The 22,119-nt window shown below is 41.0% G+C and overlaps 1 protein-coding gene across 1 annotated transcript in view; it reads left to right on the forward strand.

The window, feature by feature from the left end:
• The window catches only part of LOC139449517 (serine/threonine-protein phosphatase with EF-hands 1-like), a 70,647-nt gene that overhangs the window by 29,260 nt on the left and 19,268 nt on the right, over nt 1-22,119 (forward strand). Inside the window, exons 4-6 of the mRNA XM_071230944.1 lie at nt 8,821-8,926; nt 12,685-12,833; nt 13,970-14,131. Coding sequence (XP_071087045.1) covers nt 8,821-8,926; nt 12,685-12,833; nt 13,970-14,131 — 417 coding nt within the window. The remainder of the gene's footprint in view (nt 1-8,820; nt 8,927-12,684; nt 12,834-13,969; nt 14,132-22,119) is intronic.

A 22,119-nucleotide genomic window follows, 5' to 3' on the forward strand; every position in this document is an offset into this window, starting at 1 on the left:
AAGGCACTTCTACTGAGCCTGATTGTTAAGTGTACCAAGTTTTGCGAAGCTAGGTTGTACGGTTTAGAAAATATGCTCTGGACAAGAGCAGTACCCTTAAATTTCCTAAGTTCATAATATTTCCATGGAAACGACAAAAATATAAAATTCTAAAAATTTCTAAATAGAAAAAAGGCACTTCTACCGAGCCTGATTGTTAAGTGTATCAAGTTTTGGGAACCTTGGTTGTACGGTTTAGGAAATATGCTCCGGACAAGAGCACTACCCTCAAATTTCCTAAGTTCATCATATTTCCATGGAAACGACAAAAATATAAAATTCTAAAAATCTCTAAATAGCAAAAGGCACTACTACTGAGCCTGATTGGTAAGTGTACTAGGTTTTGTGAAGCTAGGTTGCAGGGTTTAGGAAATATGCTCCGGACAAACAATTTTTACAGACGGACATACTGATGGCTATATCCCCCCGTCATTATATGTCGGGGGGAAAATAACCAGTGACATTTAGCATACACTAGAGTTGTGTTTATAACCCTGACATTATTGCAGGGTCTTAGCTCATTCTAAACAGTTACGATAATCAAAGACAACTTTCAAAAATATCTAATAGTAATTTCATAGTGTGTTTTCTCAAATAATTAAACTTCAGTGAGCTTTTTGATAATTTATTTTAAACTCTGTTTTGTCTAGTCACTTAAATCAATACAATATCAGAATTAGACCCCCTTTCATGAAAGTTTGTAACTACATCTTTCAAGGTTTTCAGTATAATGTGTACAATGATGGGCACGAAGCACCCATTTCCTCTGCAATCAGTGGAACATTTGTGACATCCCAGAGGGTATGTAATGGTAATGGGGCCTTTACACAGGATGGCGACCTTTGTGCCTCCTGTGTGCGACCACGAAATTTGCCAGTTTGTCGTTGGAGGCTCAACATAGGCAGATTGGTTGCCTAGGTCCTTCCAAGGTGGTACAGGTTTAGACATTGTGATGGACGCCATGGTCGCCGTAAATTTTTGAACATGTTCAAAACAGTCGCACAAAGGTCTCCGAGAAGGTTGGTTGCTCAAAGGTGGCTCATAGGAGGCAGAAGGGAGGCACAAGCATTGCCGTTGTTGCAGAATGAAGGCACAGTGGTCGCCCAATGGTCGCAAGGTAGAAGATGCGTTCAGCTGCAAATGTATTCCGTTAATCTGGGCGATGCATCTGCCGCCCTTGTGCCTCCTTTGGGCAACCAACAGCGTGCATTGAATGATGACTGTGGCCACTGCCGTGCCTCCATTAGGCAACCACGACAACCCTTGTGACACCATGGCAAGTCTTCTGCCTCTTTTCTGCCTCCTTTGACCTACCTGTAGTGCTTCGTCAGCCTGCCTATAAATATAGGGCTTGTACCTGCAGTGTTTCATTGTAGTTGCAGACGCTGAACAACTCGAGCAGTTAATGCTGAACAACTGCTGGAGCAGTTACACAGAAACATGATTTTCTGGGTTTAGGCGACCATTGAGCATCCTGGCCAGTTTTTGAAAGCTCAAAGGTGGCACAAAGGTCGCAGCCCTGTGTAAAATGGGCTTAATCTTGGGGTCACACTCATTAAGGTGAAAGTTTCCAGCACTGGTACAGTCAAACTCAAATTCATGGGGACCTGGAAACAGTGTGAGTTATCTGGGGTTCGAGACAACTAACAAAGTGAATTTTCGAAATTCAAACATTATGATATGAGAGATTATTACCAATTCCGGATGCAACACTAGATGTCAAGGTGTACGTAAAGTTCAGTTCAGGCTGCTGGAAGTAGAGGGGGCGGCATATCAGGGGTATCATCCATCTCACGACCCCCATCTGGATTGGCGTCATTGTTCATGTCCTATCTCACTAATATAATCTTGATCCGTTTTAATTATTTCTCAATTGTCATCGGCAGTCACGTGTGAACACTTAAGTAGCATGCTGCCGATGTGTATACAGTAATCAGCTTGCACCATACGCCAGTTTAACCATTATCACCCAATGCGACAGAGGGTGGGGGTGGGTCAAGGGAGATAACTCTGGTGACTTGCCATTATAATAACCATAAACAATAATGTTGGCATGACCACCTTTTCTCCTTCTCTACGGGAGGATATTGAGGTTAAACCAATGGTTGGACAATCAGTGACATTTATCGCATTAAAAATTGCAAAATAACTGCCTGTTTTATAAAGTCCAAGATTATTGAATTTATGAAATACTTATTCATTAAGCACTATAAGTCCCTTTTTGTTCATAAAGTCACAAGAAAAGTCAATGTTTTGAAACAAACTGAAAAGAAGAGTACTGATGAAGCATCACTGGACAGACTTACCTCAGGTTCATGGGGATTATTCTGCTCCTTTTTGCGTACTCTCAAACACAAGTATTTATGTTTAAATCAGCTGACATTGTAAGCAAACACAACACAGTATTAGAACCATCATAGGACAGACTAACCTCAGGTTCTAGGGTATTATTTTGCCCCTATGAAAAAAACCAACATTTCAAAAATCTAACACAAAATCTTGAAGATGTGAGGGTCTCCTTCTTTCCCGTTTTGGGCGGCTAGGCGTAAGTGGTTGGCTACAGCCCTGTATGGGTTCTGGAGGCTGGACTATCTCTGAGGGAGGATCTGGGTATTGTGGAGGTTCGCTTCCATTTTGATTGAACAGGGGTTGAACCATGACACGTTCTGGCAGGGTCTCTAAAGGTTGATGTGGACTCTTGTCTGTGTTCTCAATGTCTACCATGACTGACTCGTTGGACTCATCTTTGTCAATTTGGCTGACTTGGGGTTCTGGAAGGGTTGGCGAGACATGATAGCAATCTGAAGACTGGACACGATATGCAGTGTCTCTCAGTTGTGCTCAACAAACTTGCGTATATCACACCATAAGCCATCAACACTGGTGACGAGATACCGTGAACGAGAACAAGCTTTGTTCTGATCTGATTTCAAGTACACAATGTCCCCGACCTGTAAGACCTGGTGTGCTGGTAAGTTGCCATTTCCAGCTTTGGCATTAACACTATGAGGGTGGTTTTTCACACGAGATTCATGTTGTGAGAATATTAATGTTCTGTTAGACATAGGAATCTGTAAGTGAGAAAATTGGTCTCATTGGGTCCAAACTTCTCGAGCTGAGAGACCACCTTGACGAATGCGTGTGTTTAATGAGGCAACAGCGACAGCTAGGGTTGTTGATGAGATCGGTCCCCTTGACGGATCTGTTCGTAGAATTTCAAGTTCCAATTTTTGAATAGCTTTCTCAGCCACTGTATTTTTGTTAACGTTTTTAACATGGCCTATCTCAAGTGACAATCTGTGCTTCAGAAGCAAGGGGTTGTTATGCAAGGAGAGAAATCCTGGGGCAGGATCAACCACGAATGACGCATCTAGGGCCATCAAGTGGACACATGCCTACACACAAGCGAAGAAGAGTATCACACAGTGTACATGCCTCCTCATCTTCAATGAGACATGATTCTGTATATGATGATATACACTCTCTGGGTGCAAAAATCATTTGTCGCTCTCGGCGCATCACATCAGCTGCATAGGCAATTCCTAGCACTTCTGGTGGTTTGGATGTTGATTGTTCGACTCTTACTGTTGGTGTCTGTCTGTTGAAATGCATTCAATTGTTTTGTCAAAATCAAGGGCATAAAAGTATCTATGCAGAACCTTCTTCAGTTGATATGTTGAGGGATGGTTTAACTTGAGGTGTAAAGCAGTTACAACACCGTCAATAACCCTACGGGAGATAATAACACACTCTCTTGGCGGTTGCAAGGGATCAGCATACTTTACGACCAATAATCCGTCTTTAGCCATAGTGGCAACAGCTAGATAACGTTTGATATCTTTGATATTGGTCAGTTTCTTGGAGGGGCGTGTGCCGTGAACTAGGTGAGCATGAGTATGCCTCAAATCATTACATTCCCCCTGTAATGATCGCCATGTACTGCGAGTCATAAATGGCAAACAGGTTTTCCCGGACATTATATCCTCAACTGTGGTGCTTCATACGACAAGAGTCTTCCATGGTTTCAATGAAGGAGCATATTTGACAAGATTGGTCTGAACACTCAGGTGCATTTCTGCTGGCAATATCTGAAGGAATTTTAGAGGTTCCTGCTAGGTGATCTATTGTGGCCTGATAGTGACTTACAACAGAGAGGAAAGTTGATGCCCTCAGACTTGCTGAGAACTCTCCCTTGCACAATTTCCGAAAGGCAAGTACACAAGGTTTACTATCTGTGAGGACGTGTGTTTTGTGGCATGATTGTATCAAGTGCCTGATGGCAGCAGCAATCGACAAATGCTTCAACCTCACATGGGATCCAAGATATCTGAAGTGGTTTCAACTTGGCGCTGAAAAATCTGGCTAATTTCGTTTTTCCATCTCGGACAAGGTACATTGTGGTGCCAATACCTGGTTTTCTTAAAGCCCCATCTGTAACAATCCAAAGCTCATCATCAGGACGTGAAAGAGTGATTGTTTTATTCATGGCTAAGGATTTTTGAGCATAACATAACATAACAAGTCCATTTATACTGCGCCAGATTCCATTCACCAAGTCAATGCTCATGGCGCTACATAGTTTTAGCAAATATTGCTAATGAAAGGGGAGTAGAGTTGATAGTGTTGTCTGAAAAGGTGTGTTTTCAGATGAGCCTTAAAGGATGAAAGCGATGGCGACAGCTTAAGATCAGATGGTAGTTTGTTCCATAGCGAGGAACCGCAGAACTGGAAAGATCTCTGACCAAAGGTTTTGAGACGGGTTTCTGGGACTTGTAACAGGTGGTTATTCTGAGAACGGAGAGATCTGGAAGGCTTGTATTTAGGCAGTAGTTCGGTGAGATATAATGGGGATGTTTCCATGAAGCATTTATAAGCCAGGGTTAGAATTTTGAATTCAATTCTGGCTTTAAGTGGTAACCAGTGCAGCGACATCAGAGAAGGTGTTACTGGAGTCCACTTTGATGTCTTCGTGACAATACGTGCTGCTGTATTTTGTACACATTGGAGCCTGTGGAGTTGATCATTTGTGATGTTACTCATGAGACTGTTGCAATAGTCAAGCCGTGATATAACTAAAGATCTAGCCAAAGTGTGTGCAGCTTCTTTTGTGAGTAGATGTCGAACACTTCCGGTGTTGCGGAGATGAAAGAAGCAGGACTTTGAGACATGGCTTACATGTTGTTCCATAGTTAGTCCACTGTCCAGATAAACGCCAAGATTTTTCACTGATTTTGAGAAATCGATATTGGAATCAACAACTAGAATCTTGTTAACTCACATTTTCTCAAGATTTGTTCGGATACCAATCAATAAAGCCTCTGTCTTGTCGTTTATTTTCAGTTTGTTCTAAATCATCCACGACTTGATGGCTCTGGAGCAATCTTCGACATTTTGAAGCTCTGTTTTAGTTTCAGATGGCATGAAAGTCTTCATCAGTTGCGTATCATCGGCGTAGAAATGATAGCTCAGTAGCTGCTTAGAGATGATATGACCCAAACTTTTAGTGTACAGTGTGAAAAGAATGGGGCCCAGAACTGACCCTTAGAGAACACCACAAGAGAGAACATCTAAGTATGATTTAAACCATTTGAGAGCATTTCCTTCTAGTCCTATCTGATGGTGTAAACAGCAGAGTGAAAGGCATCCACTAGGTCATCAGTCCATGCAACTTTATCACTTGACTGACATCCTGCAGTTAAAGAATCAAGAGAACCTATTGTTGCCACACAGTGTGGGAGTACCCGTGACAAAATTTTGTAGGCTCCAATGAATGACCATAGTCCAGAAACAATTGTTGGAAGCATGCAGGAGGACAGAGTGGCAATGCAATGAGGAGTTGTTTGGATAGACCCGTCTTGCCACTTCCATGCTAAAATAGTAACTGAATGTGGAGCAATGAATGACTTGTTGGGGGACAGTTTCAAGTTGTTTTTATCCATAGCCTGTAGAATCAACTGCCAGTTTTCGCTACTATAACCTTTTCAATAAGATCGCTGAATACACGGCACATGAGTTCCTCCAAAGCAGTCTATCGGGCATTAAATTTCCATCGCTGATCGTACATAAACCCTCACTCCACCGAATGGCATTGCCGCCCCACAATACTTCAAAGAATCCTTCGACAGAGGAATTTCTTAGAAGGCACTGGACAGGTCAGTGGTGATGAGGTACTTCGATTGGCTGATTTGTCGAAGGGTAGAATCAACATCAGGGAGCAATGATGGTTGGGGTTTGCTGTAGCGTCCTACATCCTAAAATGAATTAACAAGACGGTATCCTCCAGATGCTTTTTGACTAATGATGAGGCAAACACACCAGTGGTGGAAGAAGGCATCCATGTATGGAGATTCCTCAACATGGACTAGCCTTGCTAATGTGTTATTATCTGGAAAGTCTGTCACATCAGTATTTGAGCACAAACCCTCATCCTCACTTGAGGGTGTATTATCAAAAATGTGTGCGATCAGTCTTGCCTTCATCATATACTTGCGATCCCTCTCCGGTAAAAATTTGGATTCACTCAAAAAGTGGTTTACATTTGACCGTTTTGCTGCTGTGCAGATCGGACAAGATTTTGAATTCTGAAAAGATTGCTTTGGATACTGGCTACGCGACTAGGCCTGAGATCGCATAACCTTTTACATCTTCTGATGTGCGTATTTCCTCTAACAATGAGTCCAAAGCCCAAGAGATTTCAGGTTTGATTGAGGCAAGTGTGTGTGACCGTAACTCGGTCTCACACCATTGCTTAACTAAGCGAGGGAGGTCTTTGTGTAGAAGTCGTAGCCATGTCAATACTATGAGATTCTCTACAGTAGGTGAGACTTCCTCATCTTCTGGGATCTCCTCGCCGTGATGAGTAATACCGGAGTCGCGCTGAAGCAAGTTGTCCTCCATAAATGCTGTTAAACCCTGGTATAAGTCCTCTGGTCTCTCATCTACCCATAATGAAGGCAAATTGATTGCCATATGTACGGTAATGAAGTTGAACTTCTCACTATTGTACTCCTTGATATGACAGGACAATAGCTGGCCTAACATTAGTTCTAAAGTACTAACATTCTGAACGGCAGTTTTACGCCGTGCCTCGGCGACGCCCTTGCCATCGTCAGTGAACCCCCTGTTTGGGTTTACACGAGATTTCTTTAGCCAACTAACACCTACTTCTAATAAAGGGGTAAATGCAGTATCTGTTGATAAGGTGTACAACAAATTTTGTTTCCATCCCTCAAAGGAATTGTCTCATTCTTTGTGAAAATCCACTGTTTTGGAGCCCTGTGTGTTTATGCCATTGTGGTAACACGCAGAGTTACTAGTACGATATAATCAAAACATCAATGCGTTTACCCATCCTAGTGAGAGCGTGTCGCTACGATATCGCCTTGGGAAGGTTTACCAGTCTCATCAGTTGCTACAGTCGCTGCCACCACTTATTACTTATCACCCAATGCGATACCTACACACCAGGAACACGCTTGTAAAACTTCAGTGTTTAATGGCAGATGTTACAGATGAAGGGGGCAAGGGAGATAACTCTGGTGACTGGTCATTATAATAACCACAAATAATAATGTTGGCGATAGACATAAGGTGTGCTTGTTAATTAGGCTTGATTGGCTGATGTCATATTGGTAAAAATTATCCTGCCTTTTATGTAACTCCATTAGTCGCAATGAGTTCACTCCATTGTGAAGTGAGTTGAAAGTTGAATGTTTGGTGAGTGCGTTGTGTGGATGTTATGAATTATTTTGAACTGTTTGAGTCATCAGGGAAAATTTAAATGAGGTCGAGACAACTGGGCATTTAACACATCCAGATTGACAGATCCAAGTATAAATGATGATAAATATAAAAGGAATTACTAGGGATGGGAAGGTGAGTTTGAGACTACCGGAAATTTGACACATCCAAGTTCAACACAGAGGGGTTCAAGTGTATGTTTAAGGGCTGTATTTATTTAATCCTCAGTAAAAGCATACAGCCCAACATATTTTGGATAAACAGAATGTAAACAACTTAAAGCAGTTTGCCTTTAACTACCAAAATATAAATCCAATCATGGAAAGAATCTCAAGACAAAAAGTTTGCCTTGAACTACTAAAATATAAATCCAATCATGGAAAGAATCTCAAGACAAAAACGAAACGAAACACGCTCATCATACATTTCTGGATGGTGACAATTTTCTTTGTATATAGCAGATGATCAGGTTACAATTCTCAGACATGGTTAACAATGCTGGTTTCAGTCATGTACTATGAACATCCTGCATTATTTAATTTACTACATATATCTTACACTCTTATAGTATACTTGAATTACTTCTAATCAGATATTAGCCCTACTTTCATTGGCATTCACGCATGTTTAAGTCGCAGTACTTATTTATGAATTAATGTTAAATGGGGAATTTTAAAATTAATTGCTAATGCTTTGGTGCTTGCATATCTAATAATAATGTTTTGTCCAAAGAGTCATTTTCAATTATACCTGTTATCAATTTTGGCTTATTTTTTTAACAAAATGATTTGTGTGAAAGGAGAGGAAAAGTTGGCGTATGTACAGATTTTACTACATTATGCTCTATTAACCAAAACATTCCCAAAGGACTGAACAGAAGACTAATGTTTATACAAGTTTGAATGCTCCTTTTAGCAAGCAATGTTTAAATATTGTAGTTATTTCATCAAGTCACATTGAACTTCTCACAGCTGGATAGTTACTAGACAGTCATCAAAAGGAAATGACTGACCAAACTAAACCCCACTCCTTGCCTTGCAGTTGTACAACTTCTTCAACAGCATGCTGTCAGAGTTTGATGGGAAAGACACGATTCAGCCTAAGATACTACATGCCTTCAGTCCAACCCATCATCCAACCATATATGGTGAGTAAGCAGACATGTTCATGGACCTGTATATATATACTCACACGCAAAAGAAACGCTAGTCGAGTATGCAGTATACGTGTTATTTATTTTCAATAGTAAAGATAAGAAATACTAATAGGGCAAGATTGACAAGAATTTGGCTGAAGACAGTTTAATGGATTAAAAAGCAGATGACATAATTGTGTTTTTCAAATGTTAAGGGCTTACACAGTTTCGGGTCAATACCCAAAATGTCAGTCAATACCTGGTGTGACCACCATTATCATTGATCACTGCCACACATCTCCTGTACATTGAGTGGATCCTCTTGCACACATCCAGAGCAGCTGTGCGTAGTTCATCGGCAGTTTTAGGGACTGTGCGCACATTGTGCCGACGCCACAAGTGTTCGATGAGGTTCAGATCAGGGCTGAGGGCTGGCCACGCAGAAAGGCCATGGTAGCTCTGGCAACATGGGGACGAGCTTTGTCCTGCTGGAAAATGTGTTGTTGATGGGGTCTGATCACTTGGTCGATATACCACTGAGCAGTGACGCCGTGTTCCCGACCTTGACCAACATTCAGAAAGCACATGGGTCCAAGTCTCGCACAAAGTCCAATCCCTGCCCATATCATGACACTAGGTCCACCCCATGGATCCCTTTCAACAACGTTTCTGTCAGCGAAACAATCACCTCAACACCGCCAAATTCTGACTCTTCCGTCTGCATGGGAGACACAAAAGCGACTTTCATCAGAGAAGATGACACACCTCCACTCCAATTGCAATGACCCTGTGCCCACTGAAGTCGTGCTTGTCGATGCCGTGGTTGGAGAACAGAACGATGTGCTGGTCGGCGACATCTGAGGTTGTTGGATTGGAGACGTCGGATCACAGTGTCCCGGCTAATGTGTCGATTATGTGTTCCTATGGTCTGTCAAGCACTTTCACTTGCAGTTAGGAACGGATGTCGCTGGGTAATCTGCCGATCTTGTCGAGGTGTGGTGACCCTAGGATGACCGCTCCGAGGTAGGTCATCTGTGGTCTGTGTAGCATTGTATCGATGCAGGAGACGGTAAATTGTGGTTATGTTAACGTTGAATTGACGGGCAACATCTTGGACAGACTCTCCAGCTTCCAAACGTCCGATAGCCTGGTTTCTCTGAATTTGAGAAGTCGTGGCATTGTTGACCAAGGAGTGGCAGGTCCAAGAATCAGCCACAGTTTTATACCCACAACAGTTCGTGCATTTTAGATTTCACGAGATATGGGTGCATGATACCCACATATTCATTGAAATGGTGTGTTTTGGCAATTTGTATTTTATGTTGCGTTTTAACTCGGGGCTTCCAAATTGCAACCAAAAATATTGATAACACCATTAGGCTTCACTACATGCTAAAACACGTATCAATTTATGGTTCTGTGTTTATTACTTATTTGCTTAAAACCACTCGCGTTTCTTTTGCGTGTGAGTATACCTTATAGGTTTTTCACATTAAAAGATGCCAAAGTACTACATAAAATAATGTTATCAGACCTGTATCTTTACCATATGGGAAATCAATCAGCATGGTTACTGTGCCTGGCGTCAGTACGGTCAGCCAGGGTGGTCCAGTACATCAAGCCACAGGCTACATCATTCCTCATTCTCCCATGTCACTGTCGCCATACTTGGATAACACACGTCACTTGGAAGAAAAGTAATGATGCTATTCTACAGACACTTACAAAGAGATTGTGATGAATCCTGATTTGTTTTTATGCTTATCATATGATTGACATGCCAGTTTGACATTGATCCAATAGAACTCTATGATTGCGTTAACTTGCATCCATGTAACAATGTCCATTCCAGTAATGTTGGGATATGCCAATAACACAAGCTAACAGTAATCAACTGCAACAAATATTGTAATGAATAAGGGCTGATGTTTGTTTTCCCAATGGTCCTTGTTCTGTCACAAGCTCTTGTCGTTCATGCGCATGATGACAGAGAAGGGTATAACATTAATCATATGTCAAGGCATTATTGATCCTCACAGAGCAAACGACAGCTACTTCTACATCATCACAACATGCGCCTGGTGGCTTCATCACTACATCCTAATGCCAGTAATTTAATCCACTCCACTGATATGTGTGCTCCGAGTATACTAGATGGCAAGGACGATGATATATTGATATCCTTGTTGTTGACCATCAGGAGATGCCCCTCGTTACTTATACTAATTACCACAAACCTGTAGATGGGAGGGCTCCACTCGTCAATTCCCATGCTGGATCATCGACTGCTGCTGCATCATATCCCTACAGTTAATAACCATCGACAAAACAAACCATGGCCATCATGATATAGAGCAAAGCTTGAAGACCAAGCTTACAGAGTAAATAAGAGTAAACAATATCCTAACTGTAAACTATATATTGACAGAAACACACTCACACGTATTCTACCATGCTGTAGTAAATCATGCTGATCATGTTTCACATGTAATACTATTATCTCACACTGATATGTTTCAGATGCCATACAAGTATATCAAACTGATCGTGTTTCACATGCCATACAAGTATATATCACACTGATCATGTTTCACATGACATACAAGTATATCACACTGATCATGTTTCACATGCCACACAAGTATATCACACTGATCATGTTTCACATGCCACACAAGTATATATCACACTGATCATGTTTCACATGACATACAAGTATATCACACTGATCATGTTTCACATGCAACACAAGTATATCACACTGATCATGTTTCACATGCCACACAAGTATATATCACACTGATCATGTTTCACATGACATACAAATATATCACACTGATCATGTTTCAGTTGCAACACAAGTATATCACACTGATCATGTTTCACATGACATACAAATATATCACACTGATCATGTTTCAGTTGCCACACAAGTATATCACATTGATCATGTTTCACATGCCACACAAGTATATATCACACTGATCATGTTTCACATGACATACAAATATTATACACTGATCATGTTTCAGTTGCAAAACAAGTATATCACACTGATCATGTTTCACATGACATACAAATATATCACACTGATCATGTTTCAGTTGCAACACAAGTATATCACACTGATCATATTTCACATGACATACAAATATATCACACTGATCATGTTTCAGTTGCCACACAAGTATATCACATTGATCATGTTTCACATGCCACACAAGTATATCACACTGATCATGTTTCACATGCCACACAAGTATATCACACTGATCATGTTTCAGTTGCCACACAAGTACATCACACTTATCATGTTTCACATGCCACGCACACTCACCTGTACTCTACCATGCTGTAGTAGATCACGCTGATCATGTTTCACATCTAATACTATTATCTCACACTGATATGTTTCACATGCCATACAATTATTCCACACTAATCATATTCACATGCCACACAAGTATATCACACTGATCATATTCACATGCCACACAAGTATACCACACTGATCATATTCACATGCCACACAAGTATACCACACTGTTCATATTCACATGCCACACAAGTATACCACACTGATCATGTTTCACATGCCACACAAGTATACCACACTGATCATATTCACATGCCACACAAGTATACCACACTGATCATATTCACATGCCACACAAGTATACCACACTGATCATGTTTCACATGCCACACAAGTATATCACACTGATCATGTTTGGAAGATGTGTGTTGATGCAGTTGACTGTTTATTCCAGACACAACTGCTGAGGAAGACGATGAGCTGCATGAGCTGACAAACCCTGACACCATCGCCATTGAGCCCAACTACAATGGCCCTCATTTGTTCTTTCCACTCACAAGTATCCAAGTTAAAGGACTCATAAAGGCATTCAAGACAAAACAGGTGGGTTGGAGTGTTTGTTCACTTCAACAGGTGGGTCGAAGTGTTCATCCACTTCAACAGGTGGCTCGAAGTGTTGATCCACTTCAACAGGTGGCTCGAAGTGTTGATCCACTTCAACAGGTGGGTCGAAGTGTTCATTCCCTTCAACAGGTGGGTCGAAGCGTTGTTTTACTTCAACAGGTGGGTCGAAGTGTTCATTCCCTTCAACAGGTGGGTCGAAGTGTTCATTCCCTTCAACAGGTGGGTCGAAGTGTTCATTCCCTTCAACAGGTGGGTCGAAGTGTTCATTCCCTTCAACAGGTGGCTCGAAGTGTTCATTCCCTTCAACAGGTGGCTCGAAGTGTTGTTTCACTTCAACAGGTGGGTCGAAGTGTTCATTCACTTCAACAGGTGGGTTCAACGTACCTGCTTATGTTGTCACATGATACCTTCTGTTGTTAGCAACTCCATGTGAAGTACCAGCTTATGGTGTCACATGTCTTCTGTTGTTAGCAACTCCATGTGAAGTACCTGCTTATGGTGTCACATGATGCCTTCTGTTGTTAGCAACTCCATGTGAAGTACCTGCTCATGTTGTCACATGATACCTTCTGTTGTTAGCAACTCCAAGTGAAGTACCGTTGATGTTGTCACATGATATCTTCTGTTGTTAGCAACTCCATGTGAAGTACCTGCTTATGTTGTCACATGATACCTTCTGTTGTTAGCAACTCCACCTAAAGTACCTGCTTATGTTGTCACATGTCTTCTGTTGTTAGCAACTCCATGTGAAGTACCTGCTTATGTTGTCATATGATACCTTCTGTTGTTAGCAACTCATTGTGAAGTACCTGCTTATGTTGACACATGATAACTTCTGTTGTTAGCAACTCCATGTGAAGTACCTGCTTATGTTGTCACATGATACCTTCTGTTGTTAGCAACTCCATGTGAAGTACCTGCTTATGTTGTCATATGATACCTTCTGTTGTTAGCAACTCCATGTGAAGTACCAGCTTATGCTGTCACATGATATCTTCTGTTGTTAGCAACTCCACCTGAAGTACCTGCTTATGTTGTCACATGATATCTTCTGTTCTTAGCAACTCCACCTGAAGTACCTGCTTATGTTGTCACATGATATCTTCTGTTGTTAGCAACTCCATGTGAAGTACCTGCTGATGTTGTTGCACGAGGCCAGAAAGATCCTCAAGAAGAGAGGGAACATCAACTATGCAACCACATCTATCTCCAAGCAGATCACAGTGTGTGGCGATCTCCATGGCAAGCTGGATGACCTGTACATGATATTCCATAAGGTATGGCACAAGGGTCCCCAAGGGCTACTACCATGACTATAGCAGATATTGTGAGAGTAAACGTGTTTCCCCTGAACATTTGTTCTAGGGGAATCGATATGTTCCTGTGGATTAATATACCTGGGATAAGGACACCCTCCTTCTCTTGGTCAATTTCTACGGAACATATTCATACCTAGGACTAATAAATTGTACACAATATCACCCGGTACAGAAAAGCATTTTAGAGAAATCCTCAATTATCCAGCTTATATTGTATTATGAAAACTATCCAGGACCTATTCGCCACCATAGCCCTGTTTAGGATGTGACATCACCAGTGTCATGCATCTGCATCACTAAGTTCGCACAGAATGTGTCTTGCTCATGAGCTTGAAATCAATACCTCTTCGGAACACAAGTCAGGCATAGAGGTATATTCAAAATCATCCAAACAAGTCCTCAGAATTCAAACGAATAAAAAGATTGCCATTTATGATTTTTAGCTGGAAAAGATGTTTTCTTGGGTACAAAGACAGGGAAGGAAGTCCCTACACTACAAGACGTTTAAGTTGTAATTGCGACGGCACGCCAAAGGCAAGACAAGTACTTGTGGTATCGCTACTTGTTAGAATTTAAATCATTCAAACCAGCCTCAAAAGGAAGCTTCAGTGGAGAATGGGTCTATGGTACTGATCATGACAGAATGAAGATACAATACACTGGAGCATCTTGGATGTGGGGAAGCATCTTTCTAATTCATTTAGCAATTCTAAGTTGATCAATGCTGTTTTTCTGAAGAGGCATTTTTAAAGAGTGAATGAGTTAGCTTTAATGCAGCTTTGAGCATAATTTCAGTTATATCACGGCATGTCAGCTGAATGTGGGAGGAAGCCCGAAGTGATGAAGGTCTTAAACATTTACCTTTCAGGTGAAACCCACGAGAGTGGGTGTGGTGCTGAAAAACCTAGAATCATAAAAGGGGTGAACCGAGATTTGAACCCACAATCATAGGAACAATAGACATCATTGTAATTAATTTTAAGAATACTACTTCTATTACATCATTGGCATGATCCCAAATTTTGGCTGCAATCACACAAAACTGATCTTCAGCATTTAAAACAGAAGTCCTCTTCACTATCAACTACACACAACCAGCTGTCAAGACAATAGAACCGGCAATCAGCATCCTGCTCTTTAGCTTGCCAAGGCGGGAAAACCTCTCTACTTTCCAAAACGTCTATCATCTAGAGACAGACGAATGAGGAGGAGGGTGGGAGTACGTCAGATGTTGAGGTTGTCAGAGGTTGTATTCTTAGAATTATTAACAATGATGTCTATAATTCTTACAAATTCTGAACCTCTATTACATCATTGCCAGAATATACCAGAGGGTTAGGCGGGTTCTGGCTCTGGTATACTCCCAGCGTAGTTGAAAGTAGAATAACATTTTGTGATTTCATCCGATGGTAGTTGTTTCCAATCCTGAGTGAGTGAGTATGGTTTTACGCCGCTTTTTAGCAATATTCCAGCAATATCACGGCGGGGGACACCAGAAATGGGCTTCACACATTGTACCCATGTCGGGAATCGAACCCGGGTCTTCGGCATGACGAGCGAATGCTTTAACAACTAGGCTATCCGACCGCCCTCCAATCCTGAAGGTGAAAAACAATCACCTCAAGAGGACAAGGAAACTTTATGTGCAAAACACAAATATGTTTTATCATCACTAGAACTACCATGATATTTGTTATTCTGTGTATAAATAATGTCGTTGATACTCTAAAGCCATCTCTTTCATTGTCATTTCCGGTTTGGTGACATCACTTCCAGTCTATCATACTTCCGGGTATGACATCACTTCTGTCTTTTTAAATTTAATATGACACCATTCTGACATCCTTTCCGGTTCTGATGTCACTTCTAGTTATATTTCTCCCTCCGATTGAGATGCCAATTCCGATTTTTAAGTGTCATTTCCAGTTTTGTGACATCACTTCTGGCTATGTCCAGTCTATGATAACACTTCTGGTGACTTCTGGTTATGACGACACTTCATTTAGTGACGTCATTTCTAAAACTGACATCACTTCTGGTCTTAATCTACCGTGACATCATTTCCAGTAAATCTACTTCTAAGTAGCCTGTAGCCTATGCACCTACCTTTTAGAAGGCAGGTTCCGGCCCCCAAATCCTCCTTTTTTCCATAGAAGGAAGGAATATTATTGGCTTATGATAGATTGTGCTGCGGCAATCAGACCTAGTGAGTGTGTCGTGTGTCCCTCTCATGTGCAGCTGAACATTACGCAAGTAAACGCTGTTGAGGGAGTCCCATTGAGAGCTGGATATAAGTTGTTCTATGGAAACTGTATTCCGCAATGCGATACTTGATGGACAGAGCAGCATGCGGGTGTAGGCGAGGAGTCTTAAGCTCGTTTATAGCTTTAAGCTATTGTCAATACTTGCAAACCGTAGCTTAAGGAATGTCTTTTTCCAAGAATGCACGAGATAAATAGTTTCTTCCTATGTCTCCTATGAGGTTCTGTAGCTTTCAGACAGAACTTTTAGTCATGCATTTGACACAGTAATTGATCTGGGTGGTCCATTGGGTCCACTGATGTGCTGATGCAGGAATCGTAAAAAAGAGTTGTGCAAAAGATGTGGCTTGGTTCTTGGCAACAAAGTCCGGGAGTGATCTGACTGAAATTGAGCTTCAGACTTCGGCTTTTGTCAGAGTTGAAAAATCTGGAGCATGGATCTCTGATACTCTAGCCGCTGTGACCATTGCAAGTAAAAAGTCTGTTTTCCTTGATATCTGGATCAAAGTGGATTAGGCGAGGGGTTCAAATGATTCCGCTAAAGAGTGCTGAAAGAACCACTGGAAGATTCTTGGAGCTCTGATGTCTTCCATAAGAAAAGACCTCACGAGTCTATTGATAGAGGGATGAACACTTATAGACAATCTATCAAGACGTAGTACGGAATGAGTTTTCTATCTTGCCGAAGATGGAGTAAACATCTGCTTCCATTGGGATAGTCACAGTTCTGTCTCCCAGGTTATGTCGTCTTCTCTACTGGACAAATGATTCCATCCATTGTCATAAAGTGATGAAGATGGTCTCCATGACTAAGCCACGGCTGCAGAGACGGATTTAGAGAAACCTGCATCTTGCATTTTTGTGGAGTGGTCAGATGAAGCATATGCAGATTGTTGTCAAAGAATAAGGGAGCACTTTGTTTTAAACACTGTAAAATGACATGCTATCATGCAATCCCACAGGAAACAATGCACACAAACCCATCTAAACATATGATTCTGACATGTGTTGCATTTGTATGCATGCTATTTCAAATGTACTACCAATATTGCTTTTTTTGCTTTATTTTTCATTGTTCCCTTATTTATTTCCATCGGTCTCGGACTGGTTGACGTAGGGGATCTTGTCTTCAAGGAAGATGGATTGGTTCTTCCATGCGTAGTGTAGTGGTGTAACGATACGGCGATACAGTATTGTATCCCGATGCACAGCCCACGATACCATGCATCAATTTGGAAAGCATGTATCGCGATACATACGATATTTTCATTACACAGTTTTACTTACCGTATTTTCTTGAGTATTGTGCACACTTTTTTTCCAAAAAACACAGCTGTGTAGAAGGGGGGGCGCATTATACATGAATTAATGAGTTTTGATGTTTACCATGAGCACGTAACACCGGAAATACCATGTCAATAAATCCATACTGAAGTTCGCAAATTATTCATGCAATTACACTGTCTGGCTATAAAAAGTGTTCTTTGTATATCTGGACTTATGTTTGTAACTTATTTCATTAATTTTATTCAAAATTCCTTTTAATATTGTTTTAATTAATTTCGGTGAAATCATGTGTGAGGTGATCGGAAGATCGCACAACTCACCTTTATTAACAGCAACCACGGTCAGATTACCACTATTGACGCCTTGAAACGAACTTTAGTTGACAGAGAATGGATACATATATCATAAATGCCATACTTTGATTCGTTAAAAGTCATATTTGTTTTTGTTGGACGATTCTATGCCAACACGTAATTCTCGCCATCACGCGATCACGTGCACGGGAGCCTTGACGGTGACTGGTCAGATTGGTTCCATGTAAAAAATAATACCCGGCAATAGCGATCAGCTTTTCCGCTTAGGGTTATTATTATTTTAAATATGTTTAGTAAAAGCTGCATCTAAATTAACAAGATATTGGAATATATTAGTCCTGATAAAAAAATAGTTTCAGATACAACTTCTGCCGATCCTTGCATTAAAATCCTGTAAAGTTATATCATTGGGTGTGTCTTGACCAAATCACCGGTAGATTCCAAGAAAACGTGTGTACAGCTGATTGCTGTGTCCGGCTTAGTTTACGAGAAAATACACAAGGTAATCTTAATCCCTGGATATAAAACAATGCCTAGCTGAACAAAAAATACAATTTAAACGGTAAATCAACATGTCTGGTGATTTTTTATCTCAAATTTCAAATTTCTACTGACGAAGTTTCTCATCACCCGTTCGTTTGCCGGACTTCGCTGAAGGGGTATGGAGTAATTTTTTTACTGCACAAAATATTCAAATTTCTTTTTTTCCAAAATATTGAACCCCGCTAGAGGGGGGTGCGCATTATACATGGGTGCGCACTATACTCAAGAAAAGTACTTTTAAACATGAAATATGTTTAACAGTTTCAAAGCCAGTTTTTTGTTTCAGTAAAACATACTGTATTGCTGACAATTTGCTATAACAGTAAATAAACACCTTATATCTTCTTCAACTATACTTGTCACATCTTTTAGAGAGCAGAAAGACATCAACTTGGCTTAGCTTGTACCAGTAAACACTGTATCGTGATACCTATCGTATCGCGACCCTCCCGTATCGTTACACCTTTAGCGTCTGGCCACAGTCTGGGAAACCATGGTCTGCTTGGCTGTAAGGGCAATATCAGGAGAAGGGTGCAATCTGACATCTCTGTCTTCCGGAATACTTTGTCTGGTAGATTCCATGGAGGAACACATAGGTGAACAACCGGTCCAATCCATCAATAGGGCGTCCACTTCAAGAACCATCGGGTCTGGTACCGGGGATGCATAGACTGGAAGACAGTTGTTTAGACAAGTCGCATTATGATATCCCATAATGACACTATCCATATACGTCTGGGTGTAAGGACCATTCCATTGTCACTTTCTTCCCTCAGTGAGAAAAGGCTGTCCACTAGGGAATATGTCTCGCTTCCATCTGGCAATTGATGGAGTCTGTCAAGACGAACAATCATTTCATCGCCGTCATCAGGGAGCTGGACTTGGTTCCTCATGGCTTCTGAATGTAATTAAGCTACCACTGTGCTGTTGTCTGTGGCTATGAGGAGTGAGATAGTTGGACTTTTCAGTTCTTGATTGCCTTCATTTTTAGGCAGTTTATGTGCAAGTTCCTTTCAGAAGAGTTCCAAAGACCTTGAACCTTGAGATTGTCTATATGGGTTCCTTATCCCAAGTTGGATGCATCCATGAATAGGTGATGCTCGAGTGCAGGATCTACTAGGGGAATGCCAAAGAGGTTCTGAATAAAATCTCCTGGAATCTGGAGTGAGTCCAGGATCTCCCTCTGTATGTCAAATCTTTAAGGGATGTTAGCCTCCCCTATAGAGACATCCTTCAATGGAGAGATGGTAATGTGTGTAACATCATCAAGGTCTTGGTGTAACGATCCTCCGTGGGGCATAGACAGCGGAAGATGTAGCCATCTTCCCGAGGCAAAAGTGTTAACTGACTTTAAATGTCTAGTTTCCACCCTTGCCAAACAATGCTAGAATTCCTGGGCTCGATTGTAGTGCCACCAGTGGCTATTACGAGTCATGTCCCTTCTATGCCTCTCCTATGGACCAATCAGATTCCACCTCTCGTATCACATGCATTGGCTTCAAACAAAATGGTGGCGCCTAGTTAAGACGATCTGATCGATAATCAAAACCTATATTGTGATAAAGCAGATCTTACATAGCGAGGTGCATCAAATCACATGAGCACCTTAATTAAAAACATGAAATTTTTTTGAAAATATCTGTTGACGAGTTGGCAGTGCACATGCTTTGCAATCCTGCAATCGACCAAAATCTGCATGACAATTTACGATTTAGATTTCTATTTTGTTGCATGATTGTGATTGGATTATGCTACTCCAGCCAAAATGTAATTCCATAATACCAGGGTGGAAACTGGACTTTCATAGTGAGTTAACTCACTTGCCTCGGGAAGATATGTATGAATTTGGTCCAAAAGTAAACTATGTCTTGTGTTGGGATGGTCTCTGACTTAGTTTGATGTACCAAGAAACCCAGGTAAGACATTAGTTGAATCAGGAAGATCCTGCGCTGTAGTAACCTTGATCTGGTGGCAAAAAATTGTCTTGGAAGACAAACTAGTTGCAGATGGGTGAAGTTGATAATCGGAGTTGTGACTCTTGTGCCAAGGTGCTAATGATATCCCGAATTGAAGAACATGGAATTCATATCTTCTTCTCTTCATAATTTGTGATGGATGTATGGGTACACGAAGATGTGGATCTTGCAGATCTATACTGATGAGCCAGTCTCTCGTTCTGAGGCTTGAATGCAACTTCAGTATTGATTCCATCTGGAACTTGGGTGGCAGTATGAGAAAAAATTTGTTGAGGATCTTGAGATCTATTACCATCCTCATGTCTGGGGAGTTCTTCTTTGGCACACGAAATACTGGGGATTAAAATCAAGACATCTGTTTCTTTAAGTTCCCATATGGCCTTCCTTTCTAGTAGTGCCCCAATGGCAATGACAGCTGCTAGTTGCTTGGCCCCTTCCAGATGGAATCTTCGGCCTTCTAGCTTGGATATGAGTAGAGGATAGTGGTGGAAATAGAGAATACTACACTCATTCTCGTTAAATACCATTTTTACGAAATGAGTTGACAATCAATGGTATCTTACCGAACAAAAGCGAGGTCAGACACTTTAGAAAGTTCACCAGTTTCGTAAAAATGGTATCTGACGAGAATGAGTTTGGTATTTCATTTATTACCCGTGTTAAATATATATTCAAGTGTAAATACATAACAACTTTTGTTCGTTGAGAGACCAAACTGAAAAATCTTGTTGTGCATGAATATTAATATATGCCCAAATATGGACATGTTGACATTTCTATGCATACACATTAACAACACGCTCCTGCAATTGTGTTTGCAAACATAACAGCATCGACGCTCAAGATCCTTTTGGAAGAATTTCTTCAACTTATGGTCATTCAAGTGCCATGTTGTTAGTACGCAGGACACATATAAGAAAATTTGAAAAATCACATTAGCGCTAGGGCAAGGTCACCACCGAAATAAGAAAAGACAACTGTCATCTACTCACAGCGTTTAACGCTGGAGATAGGGAATGTTATTGTTCACATTTGGGATAAATTTGGGCCACATAATCAGGAGTCAGGCACACTTCTACGGAGTTTTCGATTGATTTGTATCGGAAATATTCAGTTTGGGTGATCTGGTCGTGCAGTCGTGAACAAACAACTCCCTAAACAGTGCCACAAAATACGCTTTGAAGGGGACACAGATGGCACAACCAGACCATCCCAAGTAAGTCTAGATATCTGTCCAGATATTTTAAACTGACTTCATTTTCACCACACTTAACCTAAATCTAATTGAAAGTTACGAAATTTGATGTGTGTGACTATCTTATTTGGTTTAATAAAGTGTTTGTAAACATCTCTCACTCTCATGAGATTGCTTCTACTCCTTGTGAATGAAGTCTCGCGATTTCTTATGAATGAAAAATGTAGCCCCGGTGTGACAGAGGTCATGATTATCAAATCAAAATGAATAAAACAAGGTCAACCATGTACGACACACGTGTGACGTACAGATTTAATATTTTCACCACGTGGGTAATAAATATAGTTTTACCCTTTTGATACTATGCTGA

The sequence above is a fragment of the Haliotis cracherodii genome, unplaced genomic scaffold (assembly GCF_022045235.1).
Source record: "Haliotis cracherodii isolate W230 unplaced genomic scaffold, xgHalCrac1.p SCAF_8, whole genome shotgun sequence".
In the NCBI taxonomy this organism is placed as follows: domain Eukaryota; kingdom Metazoa; phylum Mollusca; class Gastropoda; order Lepetellida; family Haliotidae; genus Haliotis; species Haliotis cracherodii.